This window comes from Acanthaster planci, unplaced genomic scaffold, assembly GCF_054643075.1.
Source record: "Acanthaster planci isolate LZ-2023a unplaced genomic scaffold, COTS_SCS Contig2, whole genome shotgun sequence".
Classification (NCBI taxonomy): Eukaryota; Metazoa; Echinodermata; class Asteroidea; order Valvatida; family Acanthasteridae; genus Acanthaster; species Acanthaster planci.
Genome location: NW_028257626.1, coordinates 130,960 through 151,805, shown reverse-complemented (window position 1 = coordinate 151,805; position 20,846 = coordinate 130,960). Strand labels below are relative to the sequence as shown.

Below are 20,846 nucleotides of genomic sequence, written 5' to 3'. Positions count from 1 at the left end.
AACCCATGAAGTTTCCCCTAATTTCAGGATCAGGCCACTGTCCGAGTAACTGTTCAAACAGCTGTCAGAACACTCCAGCTAATTGTCCCCTTGCCGCGCGTTAAATGTTCGTAGTGATTGTCATGCTGACCTCGAGAATGCGAGCTTTACACCATGCGAAAAGAGTTCTAAGGGCTATCAGTTCGAGGGGGTGTGGACAGACTAGCTGACATATGTACAATACATGTACTACCATCACCATAGGCTCCACGTACGTCAGCCCGTTTTGTGGGCTGGACCACTGGACCGAAGATCGTATAGCGCCGCGGCGCGATACGATCTTTGGGTGGACCGTGATACCACTTGTGTGACGTCACACAGAAGATGGACCTCTTGTGATACTGGTGCCCTCATCATGGACCGCTGCCTGCACGTACGTACATGTACATGTACATTGTACTCGTATTTATGTACGTGTACTGTACTAAATACTGGATGGGGTAGATGAACTACTCAAAGTCTCACGTGCGTACGCGCGCGTGCGTGGTTTTTAAAAGATAAGGTGTTCCGACATCTCAAACAGTAGACGAACGGATACGGTGTTGATAACTTTTGGCCGTAAAACTACTGAACGCAGAACTAGGCCTACACCCAAGTACATGTAAGTACATTTTGTAATAAAGAAAGACTAGACGTCGTGCTGTTGCATGCCATGCCGTACTTAACTAAAATGAGTGCGGCAATAGCAAGGCAGGCAGTTGAAAACGCCGAACGTAGTGTCGTGCACTGACAGCGCAGCTTAGGCCTACCCGGCCCCGTCGAGCTCAGTGACTAGTCACGTACGTACGTACATGTATGTGTTCGCCCACTGCACTGCATATCAAGGGGCGGTGCATGCATGACATGGGTAGCCATAATCCGGTCCTCTCCTGCGACTACGGCTTCCAATTGTGATCTATAGATGCGGCGGTGGATAGCCGTAGCCAGTGGTCGATACTTGTGCATGCTGTAGTTACAAGGAGATGCCGCACCGCGTGTTGCCAACATTGAGAGCAACATAAACCGTTGAAAATTTTTCTTGTTTAGGTTTTCTTGGAGATATACCCACATATACATTTGCAATGGACGTTAGTAATGACACACATGATAAAGCAAAAAGTTGAAGAGTTTTTAAAACTGATATTGAGCCATTTTATGCAACATCGTCATTAGAAGCCAGTATCGATCTTTGACATCATAAACTGATTTTTATCGACACCGCTAAACCCTAACTAAATTCTACACTCATATGAAGCCAGATATGAGGCAGAGAGACCCCCCAGCTTTGTGTTGGTCATTGTTTCATTGGAATCTGAGGAATTCTTTTCAGACATCTAAGGCCAATTGGGTATGTTGGGGTTATCCCTCTCATTTCTTGCTGGATATGTATACACTATTCAAATATCAACTGGAGTTTCGGTTACACAATAAATTGCTGCGATAGAATAAAATCACAGCAAACCAGATTTTCAAGTTCGTAAGTCTGGCATAAAAAACTTTTCTAAGCTAATGAATCATCAGAATCAGAATGCCTTTAATTCAACACTGACTTGCCTGGCTTCATACATGTAACTGTGTGTTTCACATTCTTGTGAAAACCCCAGTTGCAAGAATGATTGATTTGTTTTACAGGAAGAGAGGAAATAAACAAATTTTCACTGATTGAAAAAGGCTACTGCATATTTGATTACATGAGATCATTGACTAACAAATAATCCATCAGATGTCAAGTTTCCATTACAAAAGCTCGTTAGCGATCCAGTGTATATGACCCTGAACAATAAGCAAAACTAAGTGTACTCTGGAGGCGAGCATCGGTCTCAATAGTCTTAATCCTCTGACACTAAACAAGAGAGGGTGGGCACATGCTAATGGTCTTGCATTCAGCTTACTATGGTTACAGAGATACGGGGTAATCTGATCAATACAAGAAGAACGCCAGGCTGGCCCTGGCTGAATTTCTTAATCCATGAACTAGTGTTAATATGTGCTGTTACCCTGTACATGTGTACAGTTTTTACAAATTCAAACAGCGGTGAAAACTTGATTTTTAGTGTGGAGTAAATGTAGAACGGGTACATCAATTATGGATGTGATGTCAGTTCGGGGTTTTAACTTTTAGCAAAGGGGTAAATTTACCATTCGTGCTGTGGAATAATGTTCATGCAGAAGTTCCCAAGTTTTCAACCTGGGAATTATTGTTTAATGATAGTCTCATTGGTCAACAAGAACACAACACAGATTCAGTAGACTTCACGTACTGGTTTTAATCACTGTTTTTCATTTTGCTTTTTCATCATTGTTTGTTTCCATTCCAGTGACCAATCACAGCTCAGCTTTCATTTGGATGGGGTCAGGAAAACAAAAGGAAAAGATAGGAGCTGTGTTGTGATCGGTCAAGCTGTCACACAGCTGACAGTTATTGAAAATACGTGCTGCAGATGTTCTGCAGTGCGACTTTGGAATTTTCCTTGTTAAATTTCACTTTTTAGGACATATTGCTTTCCCACGGCCGTTGACAGGGAAAATTGGTGTTGTCCGTAATCCTACATGCATATGTAACTCTTTCCCAAAGCAGTTCATCTTGGGCACTGTGCATCCGTTGGGTGTTAAAAACAGCATTTCCCACAATGCAACTAGTTGACAATATCATGAATATGGTAATTGCTGTTGTTTCCTCTTTCAGGAACTTGATTTGCCTACATGCAGTGCCAACGTTCAAGTACATCATGTTAAAAGTAGAGGACTTTGAGAAGTATGCCATGGACAATCTGCCAGGCAGCGTCTTTGACCACGTCCATGATGGCTCTGATGATCAGGACACCCTGAAGGACAACTGCAGGGCTTTTAAGAGGTATGTATCAAATTGCTTTTTTTTTGGGGGGGGGAGGATTTTCACTGTTTGTTTTCAATCAAGTGAATGTTCATATTGTGCTTAGATTTCTCTTGTGCTTCTTCCATCTGGAAAACTACGTAGTTCTAGTTAGATACCCCCTTCCCTTTCTTGTTAGAGTGTCCCTTTCTTGTTAGACCCCACTTGTTTTCTTAAGTCCCAACTGTCGACAAATTTGAGGAGATGCCACTGCAGTCACACACACGCTCTCAAGCTTGACGCACGCGTGCATTTGGCAGCTCACAGCACTTTGTTCGTTGAAGATGTATGTACATTTTCCGTGTAACAGGCACGCATATCACCCGTCCGTAAGCATTGCATCACTGCAGTAAAGGTTTCTAATTCTGGGTACCAACTTATACTACACTGTATAAATTGTAAAAAGTCCCTGGTCAAACCCCATTTATTTTATTACACAATACTGGCGATTCACTAAAGTGCACCTCCAAGAGTTTACAATGCATTAGCCAATTATAACACATGGAATCTGTCAAGCTTTTCCAAACGCGCATTGGGTTGACAGATTTTGCACCCTGTGATTGGCCAATGTGTTGTAAACTCTTGGAGACACACTATCTTGAAACGGTCGTATGAAGCTACTTTGCAATAAGTGTACCCTTCTTGTTATGTCTGCTAGGAAGTCAGTGATGTTCTGTCTGCTGCATAAACTCCTTTTTGGTTTGTGTTTCTCCTTCTGGACTGTCCTTTTGAAAACTTTTTACAACTTTTTGAAGATTGTCTTGAAAGTTGACTGACCTCGTTGTAAATTTGTTAATGCCTGTTTTCATTCCTATTTCAAATCTTCAATGATACTTTGTTGAATATATATTGTGGAGTTTTAAGCCTGTAGCAGACCTACATTTGAACCTCATGTGTTTAACCATGCACGATAGTTCTGAGTTTCTAGGCTTACTTTATGACTTCCACTTGTTCAGCTCAGAATATGGCTTTGTGTTCCTGCTTCCCAAAATCTAAAGTCTATCCTGACAAGTCAGGATTTGTGTACCGAACGAGATAAGCTGTACTAAAACCCATCAGTCTATCTGAGGTATGGTGAAAACAATTGGAAGGTGCTATTTGGTTTGGGTAAAATCTTTTGTGTTAACTCCAATACCCACTTCAAATAGTGCCTACATGTGTCTACCATGCTTCAAAAGAGGCTAATGTCCTATGGCCCCCTTGACCACCTCAACTTGCATTCAAGCCCTTCAAACGGTTCTGACTATGAGAAAGTGCAAACTAAACATTTTGCCCCTCAATGTGGTCGAAGGGCTTGAGTGTTGGATGGGTCAAGGGGGTCATGGGAGTTGAGGGGGTTTCAGAAGAGCCCTAATGAGGCCTATAAGATTGTGTGGAATCTTTTTAATCACATTCTCCTACTTTCTTAGTAAAAGAGAATTGTTTAGTAAGTTATTTCTTTAGTTAGGTAAATTTTCAGTCGAGGTTATAACCTAAAACTCCATGGTTTCAAAGTTCACACTTGTGTTGGTTTCAGTTATTGGTTTTTAGTTTTAGTCCTGATGGTTTGGGCTTTTCATATTTACTCTTATTTTTGGTTCAGTTTGAAGTAGTAAATTGCCGTCAGAATTCTTGAGAAATTCTTTTTTGCTGTTTTTGTTTGAAATCTAGAATTGTGGGAGTCCATTTATCCAGTTCCTTGCAACCATTTTGTTTCCTCATTTAGAGTCTTACGTTTGTGAAACACACATATTCCTCCATAGTGAGCAAGTTTTCTGGCTGCAAACGTTTCAAAGTGCCTTTAGATATGTATGTAGAGGCACGTGAGCATTTTCTTGCACCTGTTCAAAGTACTCAGATTTCTACCCACAGACCAAAACCCGAAATGCTCATCCTATTCAGAATTCATTTTTTTACAAGGAGTTTGTAATTGACTGCATACATGTACTGCACTCTATGTGCTGACTTTAGAAAATGATAGACTACTTTCCTCCAATAGCAGCAGTGGCTGCAGTGAAATTTCCAGAATGGTTAGATACCGGTATTAGTCTTTTTGTCCCCAGCAGTAAAAAAGATCCAGTAAAGACCCTTTTGTGCTGTTGAAATCTCTTTTTTTCTCCAATAAATTTCTGGGTTGTGTTTCTTGTGCCAACTTCTGTGCAATGTAATGTGGAGGGCATTCCATCCAAACAGCCCCCATCGGTATCACTCCTTTGCCCAGAGGAGACCAGTGCACCTCATACAATGGATAGTCATCAATTTTGTAGTTGCTTGATGTTAATATTTGCCAGGATGCAGGAGTAGGAACTGCTTTGGAGGTACATGTATTTTTCGCCTTGCAGGGACCTTTTTGCTTTGAAAGGCTTCATTCTGGCCTCTCATTTTGTGAGCAGGTTAATAATTTTTCCTAAAGAAAAGGATAACCATTCTTAGTAGCAAATGTAAAATGTAGTCTTTATTGGAGGCACTATTTTCAAATAGTTTGTTTTGTTTTTCAAGGTAAAAATAACTTCCGTTTTTTAATACATGTAGTTGTACAGTATAATTAGAGCTGATTCCTTGCTTTATTTAAGGGAAGACTTTTTCATGAAGTGCAGTTTGTTGCAAAGTGTCTGATTTTGCAAGCTTTTTCCCCTCATTCAGATACCGTATTCGTCCACGGGTCCTGAGGGATGTCTCAAAGAGGGACCTATCAGTAACCATGCTCGGCCACCGGGTCCAATTCCCCATCGGCATTGCCCCTTCTGCCTTGCATAAATTGGCCTGCAGTGATGGGGAACTGGCAACGGCCAAAGGTATTGTGAGATAGCCTGTGGGGCTTATGTGACTTAGCCTCCAGAATGTGGTAGACATGATTTTCTTTATTCTGCAGGTGCAGGGGATTCACCAGTGTTAATGTTTATGATCACCCATTGTTTGTGATGACCTGTCAGACAATCACTTCACCCATATTGGCTGTGAGGTATTCTAACACACCTCTTGTTGGTTCTTGTCGTGGTTGGTTGAAATACAGTCCTGTGTGGTTCACTGATATTCATGTAGGTTAGTACATGAACTCCGCATCAACTTGTATTGGATACGCACGAAAACATCGCACAGGCATGAATTCTAGAGAATAGTTTCCCGGGCAGTCATTAGTCTTTGCAGTTTTTGACTCGTTAAAGTAAAGGTTACTGAGGCTCAAAACAAAAAGTGACAGGCATATGCGGCCATGGATTACGATAACTCAGTCAAAAACCGTACCATGGAAAGCTCCATGAAGTGATTCTTAAATTTTTGAATTGCTTTTTAGTTAAAAATACAGAATTAAAACACTTAAAACCCTGAAGGAATTGTTTTCCTACAGTAGTTTGAGGAACCTGTGAGTGACTAGAAGAGGGTCCTGGAGGTCCTAGCTGAACCCTCTTCCGGTCAGTCATAGTCCCTAGTGGTAAAAGACGTGTACTAGTGAGCATAGTGCCAGTCCATGTGTGTGAAATATTGCTTATGGGTACAAAATTGGATAATATTTCTTCTCTCAGCTGAAAAGCTATGCCCCATCCATCCATTTAGTCTTTCAATCAGGAATTGGACAAGGAAAAAAAAATTAAAATAATGGACCAAACTTGATGAAATACCCCTCCCTCCTTCCTGGGCTCTCGACAAATTGAACCACAGACTACATAGGAGTTGAATATTGGGAACAAACAAATTTGATCACAGGGCAAGTAGCTTGTAAAAATTACTGGACTGGAACAAATTTTACAATACAGACAAACTAGGGCAGCAAAAGGTGTGACACACACTGTGTCTGCTCACTTATCAAGGAGCCAAGTGTGGTATTTCCCAAAAAAATAGGTCACTGGGAAACAAAGAGTCTGCTGAAGAATGCGCTTCATTTTCTGAGGGAGAATTACGAGCTGGCTTATTAAGCTTAATCATTTTGAATGAAACTTTTGGAATGATTCGTAGATTATTGTTATAAACACACTAGACTGCCCCACTTTGTACTGGTATTGATGCTGTGAGACCATTGTCAAAATCACCGGCTGAAGTCCACTGGTCCAGTGAATATATCAACCCCTGAGTTCATACATGTGCACCCTGTCTTGTATTCCCAACAAGCTGCAACAGCTATGGGAACCATAATGATCCTCAGCACCTATGCTACCAGCAGCATTGAAGAGGTGGCAATGGCAGCACCTGGGGCCCATCTCTGGTTCCAGTTGTACATCTTAACCGACCGCAAACGCACAGAGCAACTCGTACAAAGGGCCGAGAGCGCAGGATACAAGGCCTTAGTTGTCACAGTAGACTATCCCTATGCTGCTAAGAAACTGAGCGAAGAGAGACGTGGAGGCTTCAACCCAAAAGTTAGGTGTGTACTGCTTAGTGGAATAATTGCCTCTCCGAGGTAAATGAGCTGGCCCCATTAGAAGTTACCAGAACAGGCATGTGGACAAAAATCAAGATGTGAGAAATTCTATCTGGCCATCCATGTCTCTGTAGCAGCTCAAGTCTTTTACGATCTAGCATTTGGTCACACTTGACCAAAGCCACACTTTTAAACAAAATCAAGAGTTCATGGCAAAACCCAGTATAAAAAAAAGGCATTAAGACTGCATGTCGATCCATGGTAAGTTGAAGTGGATAGCTAATCCCAGCAAAATGCTGCAAAGTTGGGATGAGATTTTGATAAATTTTTCAGATAGAGTTAGAATAATGTCCATGGAAAATTGTCCATTCAGAGATTACATTTTCAACTTTTGGGTTTTTTTGGGGGGGGGGTTCAAAGTACATTTACAGCATTTTTTAGGAAGACCTAAGATGTCAGGATATGACTTTGAATTTCTGAGCAGCTTCCCCAACTTTGAGGGAGCTTCCTTCAACTCTCAGCGAAGTACAGGATATCTAGCATCCTACAACTCATCTGAAATCTCTCCTTCCGTTACATGGGCTGATATACAGTGGCTACGGTCTCTGACAAAATTACCAGTTATTGTCAAGGGAATCCTCACAGGTATGTTAATTTATTTGGTCCAATTCTTGGAACTTGTAAACTGAAAATGTGGCTCTGCAAATCATGCATGCTATCAAGTGAAAGTCAGTTGATACCAGTTGCATGCAGCATGATAACATGGCACTTTATAGACAAGGAATCTGTTTGTGCCATTAACTTGAAGCAGAACTTTTTGTTCTCAACAATTTTGGAGTAACAGATACTCCCTGGAAGCAGGCTCAGTCAATTACTTGATTCTGCCTAGCCCTGGGATTTCATTTCTGTAAAAATTGTAGGAGTTGGTTTCAAATGCATGTATCTGTAAATGTGGAGCCTTACCGCAAAAATTAAAGTATTCCACTTTTATGGAACTGGTAAGATGTGTTTCGTAACTTTAATGAATGAATTTGTTTAACAGGATTTATTGTTTGTTAGGGGAGGGTGCTCTTGAAGCAGTGGCCAACGGAGTAGATGGAATCATTGTTTCAAATCACGGTGGAAGACAGTTAGATGGCGTGCCAGCAACTGTAAGTCACAAATACCCAACCTAACAGTGGCTGCTTATACATGTACCAAGTTTGCATGAAGTTCCTTGTTTTGTTTTTATTTCATTCAGTCCTTTTCCCTCTATTTAACACGCACTTCTTGTATTTCTGTCTTAAACTGACAACATTATCATGTATTTCCTGTAGTGAAGAAAAGGATTTCTCAAGAAGCCCCCCGGCACTTTAACTCACATTAAGCCTTAAGAAACTTGTAGAGAGGAGCCGTGGCGAGGAGCAGTTGCAGTTTAAGCCGGGGGAGGAAAACCCCAGATGACTATTCTGGGTAAAATCAGGGACTGACCCAACCCACATGTGAAGGTGAGAAAAGGACCACTATGCCAACCTTATTTCTCATGTAATCCGTACAGATTGATGTTCTGCCGGAGGTGTTGGCGGCAACTCGTGGTTCCAATGTGGAGTTGTATTTGGATGGCGGTATTCGCCAGGGTACCGATGTCCTGAAAGCACTTGCCCTGGGTGCCAGGGCAGTGTTCATTGGCCGACCTGCATGGTGGGGCTTGACCTATAAGGTGTGTTTGTCTGTCTGTTAGTTATCTATTTGTATGCATGACTTTGGTTTGGATTTTAGTGTACAGGGTGTGGGTTTTAAACTCCGGCTCCCTGTTCCTCCTTTTTATGAAGGAGTGCCTAGATTGCTGCTTTTCACTAACTGTCTAATTAGGCACACCTGAGCTTTCTTAACACTGCGGTTGGACAATGTTGGAAGCAGTTTGTCAAAGTCTTAGCGCTCTGAAAGCTTTGTTCGCAACAAGCACTCTCCAACATTACCACAAGTACACTAAAATTTGATTTCAGTTCCTTCAAATGATACCAAACAAAGGCACTTTGACAGTGCTCAGTATCTTGTCATACTTCCTTGAAAATGATCATGCAAAAATTGCAAATGAGAGACATTCACAGCAGTCAGAGATTTCAAGAATGAGTGGCACGAAGGATCCTCCTGCTGTTTGTGATGTGGTCTGTGTATAAGTAGTGTGCAGAGCTGTCTCACACTTCAGGCCAGTATGATTCTTGCAGCACTACAGTGACATGTCAGGGGCAGTGAAAAATGAAGTGATTCGGATGTGGAGCAATTTATCACAAACTGTAGAAGGATTTACAGTCTTTTTTTTTTCCAGGGTGAGGAAGGAGTTTGCAAAGTCCTTCAGATCCTCAGGGATGAGTTTGACCTAGCATTGGCCTTGTCTGGTATGTAACCAGTCTTTAATACGAAACATTCCATGCACTCTGTTCAGTGTACACGAACCCTCCCATGTGCACAAATTCTCTTATATTCTAGGCTAGAGAGACCATGACATGGTATAAGGCTTAAAGTGTTATGGACTTTGTGCAGGAACATTTCTGACACTGGCTAGCGTCGGTGTACATGTACGATACTTCCCTGATACACAGTTGTTAACCCCTTCTCGGGAGGAATTTCTTTCCGAAAGCCGACTCCAAGAATTCCAGCCTCACTTGGCCACGAAGGCCAGCTGCCAAACCGCAGATTCTCAGTTTGTGGCCCAGCGTGCTCTGCTTGCTTTGAATTACACGGTGAAAAGGCTGATTGTTCAGTGGCATGGGGCTCTACTCAAGCTTCCACTTTCCCGTTGCCTCTTTTCAAAGTTGGGACTATTGTGAAGCTGGTGATTATGATGCAAAATCATTTTTTTCATTTTTGGGCTACACACAAAGACCAATTACCATATACACAAGAGCCAGGGTCTGCCTTCTTTCACCGTGTTCGCTCGAGCGTGGGCCGAGAACAATAGCTGAAAAGCGGGCTGAAGATCTCAATTTTTACGGCGGCTATAGCTGCCTCTCGGTGCAAAAAGGGGTTAAATGTTGAAAGGCGATAAAGTGCAAATATGACAAAGGTACTTGTCTATTTCCCTTCACTGCAACTCGCATTTCCTGGAATGTCACACAGAACCCAGGTAAGGCAAGATGCGCAGGTGAACTAAAGAGAAATATAAACACCTCAAACTTGGACTCACCTGCAGTAATTGACGGTTGATAGGAAAATACATGTAGTCTGTTTTGTTGGATGTCATTTTACTATTGGTTTTTTTTGCCCTTCACCGGTAAACATAAATAAATGCTGTATACTCAATGTTGTCCGATGTCATGTGAAAATATTCATGAGCTTACCAGGGTTGGACTCAACCCCATGAACACCTGCTTACCAGTGTACCACTTGATCATGATCATCAAGCTTGTCAGTGTCAGTGGGCTTAATCGAATCAGATGATGAAGAGCTGGTACCTCACCAGTAGATGTATCAGATGTTAATTTTGCGTGGGGGAATAAAACAGAAACAGTTCATGTTCTTGTGACAGGTCATCAAAGGTAATCTCTCCGATTTGCTCCTAGGCTGTGCTTCAGTCCGTGACCTTGCCCCCTCCATGGTGGTACCGGGACCTGATGTTGGAGATGCTAGATTGTGAGAGCTAGTGGTTATTGTGGAAAAAAGTCTGGTTTGACAGTAATTGTACCTGTAAAGGAACCAGGTATTAAAACGGGTGTATCCGGCACCTAATCAGGTGCCTTTCAAAATCTGATCGATCTGAGATGATTTTTTTTTGTATACCACATTTAGAATTCCAAGTATGATAAAAAGTACTCGTAAACAATCAGGGGTAAAAATAGAATATTTCAAGTTATACGTTTATCAATAATAAACTATAGTTTGGGGCTGACGAAACTGAATGCGTACCCTTTTATAGAATTGCACTATTTGTTCTTGGTTATGTGGTTGTTTCATACACTTCAGGCATACATGTATTTCTGTCAGGCAAAGATGGCAAAAGTTTCCAGTGTGTCAGTCAACAATTAGACTGAGAGTCAGATACCAGTCCACTTTACTTTTATACCCGATTCCCTTGTTTTTTTCTAAAATTGGCCTTTTTTAAGCAGGTTCTCTCTCACAGTGCATTGGAAACATTTCAGCAGTAATTGGTCACCATTTACAGTCCCCGGATGTGATACGAGGGGCTCCACCTAAATCATACATGTAGGTGTCCTGTAGTTTCTCGAGATTTTCATTCTGTTTATACTGGAAACTTTAAATGTATAGTTCATCAGCTTTGGTCAGAAAGCAGATTTGTATTCTACCCATGTTGAAACCCACATGTAGGGACAATATAGGTGATGTATTAATTTTTTCATGTTTTTTAAAAACAGTTGAACAAGGAAGCAAATGGTCATGTCTTGATGTTAGTATTGCAATGTACCACTAGACTTGTGATCTGAATATTTCCATTCATGTTTTCCAGATGCGTATATTCCAATCAGTGCTGTAATTGGCCATAAACTTGTATACAACCGGTCACTGCCTCGTCAAAAGATGAAATGAGCAGTTCCTATGGGCCTACTCAGGTCTTAAATGCAGTCTGGAAAAAATAAACAGAATTGTTTAACTTACATGTATTATGTATGAATATCAGAATGGGATGTAATTTGATTTCAATTATAATAACTATTATATATTTATTGTAATTTGATAATTATTTTTGAGTATCAAAGATTTTTAGTCTAACTTATTTGAAGAAATGCCATAAAAGAATATATACTTATGGGGAAATTCGAAATACATGTATACCAAGCTGAAAGAAACTTGATCTTACATTTAAATGAATTTTTACATTTCTTGCAAAGCAGCGAGCTTTATTGAGGTTCTTCTGCAACTGTGTAAAAAATGGTATTATCTTAAATAAAGGAAATAACATACACGAAAGTAAAAAGATATATATGTAAATTGTGATCTTTAATTTTTACAAATGGAATATTTGCTCATAGCTCACTGTACTGAAGGGAAGTGCATGAAGTACACATGAAGAGTTTGGATGCAAATACATGTAGTGATGAGGCCATTTAAACAAACATTGGAAAAACATATCTACCTCAAGTATTATTTTTACTACAATTAATATGGACAGTCGGTATTTGTGCACCAAGTACCGAGCTGTGTATGTTCAAAGATTCCAACATATGAAGTAGTCAAGTCAGTGACTGCCAAACACCTTTCTTATGCACATGGAATATGGGACAAACCAATAACCTGTTAATAATGTGCAACCCAGAAACCCCTTTGATCCACAATGTTCATAGCTATGGCATGTGTCTCTCTCTAATGCTGGGAGATAAGAAATGAAGACATCAAATGCTTTTGATGAGAATGCCATGCCCTTGGCAGAACATTTGTAAGAAATCATAGCTTCAGTTGACTTAAATTTGACCATATACATGTTGTGAAGAATACATGGACTGAATGTGTCATACGTGTAAAAAAAAATAATGTGTGGGCTTCAAAAGTCCTGTTTAAAAATTGACAAAATTCTCCTTTGATTACATGTATTTCTATTTCAGTGAATGTACAAGCAATACGTGTAAATGTACTGGTGCTATATTTGTGATTGATTTTGTGTACAAAACTTATTTTGTCTTTGGTGTGGATTGGGATCAGGAATAGATGTTTCAACCATCTAATAATGCTTCTAGATTCATTGTCCGTGGATCCTTTTGATCTTCCTTTTTGTACAATACGGGGGGGGGGGGTACACAACTGACTTGTTGGCAAGTACAATGTATCAGGCTATGTACTAATAAAGTATTCAATAGGCCTTACCTTGACATCACAGCCTTGTTTAGTCTCTTAATTTAGATTCCTTTCATAACCAATGAAACTTACAAAAGGGACATTGTCAACAGGTGCCTTCGTTTTTTAAAGTTCACAACACACTACCATACACTTGTTAATCATCACAGATCCAGTCCTGTGTTAATTGCTGTGAATACACACAGGTTGGGAAATACTATTTTTCTGATAAGGAAGATGGGATAGACAGTGAAATACACTGTAGTTTACCATATGACTTTTATACTATTATTAACATGATTATAAACAAAAGTGATCAAATATAACCCATAACCCTTTCTTAAAAGTCTGAAACGTAACATTTGAGAGTCTATAATACATTACATGTACATTGTAACTCAATTCAAGAAAGTACATGTACAATACATGTATACATATACTTCATGTACATCAACTTGGACGGAATAGACATGCAGACAACAAGCAACATTACTTCTGACAAGGAAACCAAACCTGAACTCCTTTGCTTACACTCAACTTCCCACTAACACTAGATCCAACTACACAGTACCCTTATTAGCACACTTCTTGAATGGCTAGCTCCAAAGTCTGTTTTTTCATCTTAGTTGAGCAAAATGAAAAAGTGGAATGTTTATGCTCTAGTTAATCCATGGACAGCTGCTGTATGGCAAATGCTTGCCTGTGTACTGAGATACGCTGGTTTTACACATGGCTTTAAAATGATAAAGGGGAAGTGTACCTCATGCACACACTGTGCTTTAGGAATCATGACAACCCTGCCCAACCACACCTGGTCCTGAAAATGGCAAGCCACTCCTGTAGTTCTCCATTCACAAAAGGATCACTCCTCAAACAATGATGCAGGTTTTTGTGCACATTCAAATGAAAACTGGCCTGCCCGCACACTCTCTGCTCTAATTTTGATGTGTACACCAGTGTTAATCTTTCCACTTCTCTAGAGCTGGCAACACAGTGCTGTCTAGAGTTCCTGTCTGGTGTCCATACTGCTCCCTGTGGTGAGTTGACTATATTGTTCAGGCCTTTTCACTCTGTTTCCTTCTCGTTTCTTCCTGCTTCCTTGGAGCCATCTTCTGCATTCTCCAATTTGATGGTTGAGCCTGCTGCTTTTTTTCCATCATCGGCCTCAGGTTTGACCTGCTGAGTCCCATTTGACTGGAGTATGGCCTGCTTCTCAGCCTGTGTCTGTCCCTCTTCATTTGTCTGGGTGACCACTGCCTTCTCGTCATTCTTATTATCAATGATTGTCTGTCCCTCTCCAGTCTGAGGGACATCTTTTTGAGATGAGCCTTCATCAACAACAGCTGTCTGGCCTTCCTCAGTCTGTGGGACAGATTTCCGGGAGGAATCTTCATCAACGTTTTCTGCAACTTTATCTTCGGGGCCACTCTTTTCACTACTTCTAGTTCCTTGAGCGACATTCATGTTTGGTTGTACCTCAGAAGTATCCACACCCCCAGCTGACTTTTCGCGCACCACACTCCCGTCTCTGTTATCAGTCCCTCGCGATGTGCTGATGATCTCTTGGGAGTCTGGCTTTTCTTGCGTTTCATGTGCCTTTGGGTCCTCCGTCTTCAGCGAGGCTTGTGAGTCTGTTTTCAGGATCCGTGGAGTTCCTGATATCCTTTTCTCTTTCTTTTCAACGGAGGGCTTGCGAGATGTTTTGTTCGGTGAACTCAGTGCTACTTTGGAGCCCAGTACTGGTCTCTTCCCCTTGGACGGGCTCTGCCTGATGGCACTTGGTTTCCCACCAGAAGATGGGGGAGTCTAAGAGGAAAAAACCAGGAAAAAATGGCGGTGTTCACCCAAAGTGGCAAAAAGAATGACACTAGAGGCAGGCTTATCGGCATTAATTCATCAAGAATTTGAAAGGGCAGCTATCCATACCAAGTGCTGTAAGATTACAGCCGACAATTAGTTGTTGCCTAAAAATGGTCCCAATTTCAACTCCACAAAACAATTTTTATTCATGCATTAAACTGCTTCTAGCATTCAACAAAATTTCAGTACTCCAAAACATCTGGGCTAACCACTTGCTGCCCAGGTTTCCGGAACTGGACTCCTTGGGTTTATATGCAAAGCCAGGCCGCCCGAAATCAGACAAGAGAGCTGGGCCTTGAAACAAAAGACCGTACTCGGAACAAAAGACCAAGCTGCTGCGAATTGCCAACATTTTTTCAGTTGCAAACAGCGGAGGAAATCCGTCATTGTTTTGAAAGATTATACCGCCGTTTGTGGCATTCAGCGCGAGCGGATTACCACCGGGGACAAAACGCTCCAGTGATGAGCGATACAATACCGCTGCATGCTAATCTGGCCCCTATTGAAAAGACGCCAGCAGTGCACCGTACCAGTTTCGGGAACAAAAGAAAATTACATAACACCACCCAATCTGGGCTCTTTTACAAGGCGGCAGGCCCGGCTTAAATACTCGGGCGTCAACAGATGTTGTCTGTTAGATTAGAGTAGTCACCAGACAGTCATTCATGTGGGTGTAAACGTCCAGTAAATGAAGTTATGAATTTTTTAAGAATTTTGAAAACTGAAAAAAGATGAAAAATTACCCAGCCCAGCAGAATCAACATAGATAAATGGGCCTGGCTCGAAGTGGTTAAAATACAAATCTGCAAGGAAATATTTTACTATTAGGTTTTCTTCTTAACCAATGTTGTCTGAGAGCTTGCAAGGAAAAAAGTCACAGTCTAATTACTCAGGTTAGACTCCAACCCCAAACCCTCCTTTTTGTCGAGCAGATGTCTCAACCATTGGACCACCAGGCTCAGGGTCAGGCGGCCAGTTCCAGTGTGACAAAGCAGGAGGAGCCGTAATCAGTAAACAAAGGACAACCTTAACACTGAAATTTTCACTCCTCAAAAAATTCTTCTCACTCATGAGATGAGGCTATTATTACAAAGATAAACCACAGGGTTTTGAAAGATGGGTTACAACTTAAACCAACCTGTTTGGCTCTTGGGTCAACTACAGTCACCGTCTTCTTGGGGACTGCGCCCGGCCTCCTAGAGACTAAAATAGACTCCTTGGCAGGTGGCTGTTGCTGTTGCTGTGCTGCCTTGACACTCTTCACCAGGGGGTTGGTGGGGCTGAGTGTGGCTGTTTTATTGGGTGAGGGACGTCGTACTGGCTTGGTCTTGTTGGCTGGGGATGTTACCTTTGGGAGGCTGGGCACCTTGGTGGCACTGAAGGCACCTCTGGTCTCACCCTGCCCCAAAAAAGAAAAACAAATTGTCCAATCATTTGGGACAGATGCTTTGAGGAAAGAGATATTAACCATACGCTGCTGGATCTAAATTGAAGTTGCATGACAAGTTCCTGGGGGATTTTCAAGATTTTCTGTTTTCAAAATTTTTCAAAAATTCATAACTTCATTTACTGAACATTTACTCCCACACAAATGACTGTCCGGTACTACTCTAATCTGACAAGCAACATCTATTGACACCCAAGTATTTCAGCCAGGCCTGCCACCTTGTAAAGAGAGCCCAGATTGCGCGGCATTGCAGAATTTTCTTTTGTGCCCGAAACTGGCCCAGTACGCTGCTGGCGTCTTTTCAAATGCAGCCAGATTAGCGTGCAGCGGTACTGTATCACTTATCGCCGGAGCACTTTTGTCCCCGGTCATAATCCGCTTGCACTGAATGCCACAAACAGTGGTATACTGTTTTGAAACAATGACGGATTACCTCCGCTAGTGACAACTGAAAAAAATGTCTGCAATTCCCAGCAGCCCAGTCTTTTGTTCCGAGTACAGTCTTCTGTTACAAGGTCCAGCTCCTTTGTCCGATTTCAGGAACCCCAGCTATGTGTACAAACCTAACGTCTCCAGTACCGGGTACCCCAGCGCGAAGTGGTTAAACACCAAATAATTTAATTACCCTGGTAAGTAAACAGACAATACAGCTTAGAATGGAGGCCATCTTTAGAAAACTGCCACAAAGAAAACACAGGTTTTGAAAATTTGGGGGCTCTTTGGTGTTCAGCTTATAAATGATAATGATATACAAGTACCAATTTAGGCTTGCATTGTTTTGGCTTAACCACTTGCTGCCGGGGTTTCCGGTAATGGACACGTTTTCTCTATATGCGTAGCCGGGGTCTCTGAAATCAGACAAAAGGAACTGGGCTTTGTAACAAAAGACCACAAAAGATCCAATGTAACAAAAGATCCAATGGGACCACCACCTTACCTCCTGCTGATCCTGCTGATTGGCTGGGCACCCGTGCACCAGCACCATGTTGATCAGCGCCTTCTTGTACGGCTCCTGGCAGATACTTGAGATGGCGTCCATCAGGGTCTCCCCATATCGCTGCCGGTATGCCTTCCTGATTTGTGGCATGTCAATCTAGTGAGGAAAATTCTTTTTTTGAATTCTAAGAATTCCCCAAAGCTGAATATCATTTAAAAGTTATTCCTTAGAAAATGCAAATACACAATACCAAATTCTGCGAAGCACAATCAAATGTTATCCAGCACACTTCAACAACAGCAATTTGACTAGATCTGAGCTATAAACCTCAGGAAAAAACTAAAACACAAGAACTTGAAACAGTATGATCAGACTGTAGTTGGCTCTCTTGGTTGAGGCACTTTATGTTTCATATAAGCATTTGGCCAGCTGGAGTATACATGAAGGAGATGTTCACAGTGAAAAATATAAAAAAATGTGAAATATGTTTCTGATGCTAACGACCAGCTGCTTGCCCTCATTCATAGTAACAAGTCTCCAGTTTAAGTTTATGCAGACACAAGCCATAGGGGCAGGAGGTAGATAAGCTCACCTCTGATCTGGTGATGACGAGCCTGATCAAACTGGGACTGTTCTGCCTCACCAGACTGATGCGGAACCGCTCGGCCATGTACATGGCACAGTGGTACAGGCACTTCACTATGGACAGATCAAAGAATACACCTCTTTCTACAGCAACGTGTTGACCCTTCAATGAAGTCATTGGTAGAGTCACTAGAGTGACTACTGTAACACCAGTGGGGGGCGGGTTTGACAGTGCAAAAGTATCCTGATGTCACTTTCTGGTAAATATCTTGGAAGTTGGAACAGAGGGATTGCACTTCATTTTTTTAATGGTTCCATGCCATGAGAAAGGAATTATAACTGAGCACGAGCTTCAAAAGGTCTATTAATGTCTGTTCACCTTTCAGTGACCATATTTGAGATTTTCACTTTTTACGACAATGAGATCACACTCACCACACAGCACTTGTGTCACATAAAACTCATATAAGATTGAAACCTTTCAACCTGAATACCAGTATGCAACTGACTGAAATAAAGAAAGAGATACAGCTCTTGTAGCACTGCAGTGCGACGGCTATCTGAACCCAAACAGCTGTCCCCCCCCTCTGCCTGACAGCATGATCTGAGAGACTCACCCATTGCTTGCAGAGCATCCCTGTAGTCCCCTCCCAGTTGCTGCTGTATCTCATCCATAACTCTCCTTCCATACAGCTGTCATTATTTAAGCCAATGAAACAGAGTGTACAAGAAACCAAAGAATAGAATAGAAATCCTTTTTCAAAATTCCAATTGAATCACGTACACATTTCACACGTAACTGTACGCTGCTTCAGTGATGTGAATTCTCTAGTTCCCTGAGACCATTCTTGTCTCAACAGGGCAGTTATAAACAACACCACTGAGGTTAAATCATCACAAGTCTGTCAAAAGTCATCCAGTCTCAAGTCAATTCCCCAAAACTCAAATGAACTCCAGCAAAGGTTCTGTGTCAAAGTTGACACTCCAAAAAACACAACTACACTGCTACAATGCCAAACAGTTGCCCTGTCCAAAGTGAAACGGGCTAGGAAGACCCACCTGCTCATACTGTTCCAAGACCTCTCTGATCTGGGAGAAGCTAGCGATTCGCAGCAGCTCTGCTAGTTTGCCAGTGTCAGCTTTCCATCTCTCCTCCTCAGACTCAGTGTTCAAGATCTCAGCATCCTGCTTGGCTCGGTCGGGGTCAATCTCACTGCCCTCCATGCGAGTGCCCTATCAACGGCATTGAGAAAGAGGAAGAAATCAAAGAGGCCCACCTCAAAGCCAGAGAGGTTGGAGCAGCGTTGGGGGTTCAGAAAATACTCTGAAGGATACTAGTCCCTTGCAAATCACCCTAGGCTAAAAGTGGCTAGCCTATGGACACATGCCACATGGTCAGTGGCCAGTTGCGCTGACTTTTCAACGAGGAGCAAATTCAAGAGGTCATCCCTCCTAGGACCCCGCCTTCTCCCTCCCACGCAGGCACAGTTTCAAGTGCACATGGCGCAAAGTGCGCACAACCCATTTCCACTTAAATGCAGTCTTTCTTAGGTAGCCCAGCTTCTCTTTTCTATACCAGCCAGGGGGGTGCGGTCCAAGGAGATCACAGCTCACTGAGGTATACCTTGGCTACGGCAAGGAAGAGATGTCTTAGCTGGCCTTTGGTCTCGCTCTTGATGTCATCAGCGAGTTGGGTGCCGTACTCCTTGGCATATGCCTTCTTGATAACACTGATTGCCTGCAGAAGTAGAAAAAAAAATGAAACTAATGAGGAAGCCACTCTCGTGTATGTGTTGCCACTGGAAATTATCTCCACTCAAAGACACTTCTTGCATTTGTCTGCCTGCTATGAAATGCATATATTCTATCATAAAAACACACCTACCTGAAATGTGCATGATGAACGTATACACTGTCATTTTAAATGATAATCATTTTAAATTATTTCGTGTTCTCCAGCACAAACTGTAAAACGTTTGTTTGGCAAATTTCCATTTTACCACCAAGAAATGATTCAAAAATGTATTTTAACCCCTTGAGGACGGGAATTTTTTTTCTGAAAGCCGACTCCAAGAATTCCAGCCTCACTTGGCCAGGAAGGCCACCTGCCAAACTGCAAATTATCGGTTTGTGGCCCTGCATGCTCTGTACGCTTTGAATTACACGGTGAAAAGGCTGATTGTTCAGTGGCATGCAGCTCTACTCACGCTTCCACATTCCCGTTGCCTCTTTTCAAAGTAGGGACTTTTGTGAAGCTGGTGATTATGATGCAAATTCGGTCTTTTCATTTCTGGGCTACGCACAAAGACCAATTACCATATATACAAGAGCCAGGGTCTGCCTTCTTTCACCTCGTTCACTCGAGCGGGGGCCGAGAATAATAGCTGAAAAGTGGGCTGAGGATCTCAATTTTTATGGCGGCTCTAGCCGTGTCCCGGCGCAAAGGGGTTAAGAAAAACATCATTAATCTTTCAGTCTAGTGTAACTTACTGCATTATTTCTTGTGCACAGAAGTCCCATCACAGTGTCTGTCAAAGGCAACTCTCCCTGTCAAGACACCAGAACCACAATGAACTTCAACTTTCCACAGTTTATTAAAAGGTATGGGATACTGAATGAAGGGATGCTTTCAGAGCTATTACATGATCAAATACAACAGACAAAGAGTAGGATGTTATACCCACAATCAACAGAAGTGACTCGACTTGTTGAATACTGCACAGCTCAAGCAGGTTGTCATTTGTCAACAAAATGGGGTGCCCTGGTTAGCTTGAGATAGAAATTTCATGTTATTCTTGGAGTGCTCAATGACCATCCTTTGGGATGAATGAAATCCACTGCAACCAGACAAGTCTCAGTTGAAAAAATATTAAATGTTTTAAGTAAAAGGTTTACGGAGGCACAATGCAAGGGTATCTCTTTTGTGAGTACATGTAGGTCTTGTTCTGAAAAGAACCACAGGGTACTTGACATTTCATTTAATTAACCACCTTTACCAAGTTTCAAAGCTCATCTATTAAATGTTTCA

The 20,846-nt window shown here is 41.9% G+C and overlaps 2 protein-coding genes across 2 annotated transcripts in view; one reads left to right on the top strand and one right to left on the bottom strand.

Annotated features, from left to right (window-relative positions):
• Positions 1 to 457: 457 nt before the first annotated feature.
• Positions 458 to 13,024, top strand: LOC110978394 (2-Hydroxyacid oxidase 1-like). The gene is made up of 9 exons (XM_022233362.2): positions 458 to 640; positions 2,705 to 2,872; positions 5,513 to 5,664; positions 6,974 to 7,226; positions 7,708 to 7,868; positions 8,283 to 8,374; positions 8,761 to 8,922; positions 9,532 to 9,601; positions 10,766 to 13,024. Coding segments are annotated over exons 1-9 (1,134 nt in total). The 5' UTR covers positions 458 to 638; the 3' UTR covers positions 10,840 to 13,024.
• The window catches only part of LOC110978393 (uncharacterized), a 22,299-nt gene continuing 13,578 nt past the window's right edge, over positions 12,126 to 20,846 (bottom strand). Inside the window, exons 11-18 of the mRNA XM_022233361.2 lie at positions 20,309 to 20,365; positions 19,443 to 19,556; positions 18,878 to 19,051; positions 18,436 to 18,511; positions 17,826 to 17,932; positions 17,234 to 17,389; positions 15,988 to 16,248; positions 12,126 to 14,795 (exon numbers count right to left, since the gene is read on the bottom strand). Of these exons, the coding sequence (XP_022089053.2) occupies positions 14,055 to 14,795; positions 15,988 to 16,248; positions 17,234 to 17,389; positions 17,826 to 17,932; positions 18,436 to 18,511; positions 18,878 to 19,051; positions 19,443 to 19,556; positions 20,309 to 20,365 (1,686 nt within the window). The 3' untranslated portion in view covers positions 12,126 to 14,054. The remainder of the gene's footprint in view (positions 14,796 to 15,987; positions 16,249 to 17,233; positions 17,390 to 17,825; positions 17,933 to 18,435; positions 18,512 to 18,877; positions 19,052 to 19,442; positions 19,557 to 20,308; positions 20,366 to 20,846) is intronic.

Bases quoted from the DNA above. Each gene is read 5' to 3' on its own strand.
- LOC110978394 (XM_022233362.2), top strand. The intron at 8,923-9,531 runs GTGTGTTTGTCT...TTTTTTTTCCAG, and splicing joins GGTGGGGCTTGACCTATAAG to GGTGAGGAAGGAGTTTGCAA. The intron at 9,602-10,765 runs GTATGTAACCAG...ATTTGCTCCTAG, and splicing joins CCTAGCATTGGCCTTGTCTG to GCTGTGCTTCAGTCCGTGAC.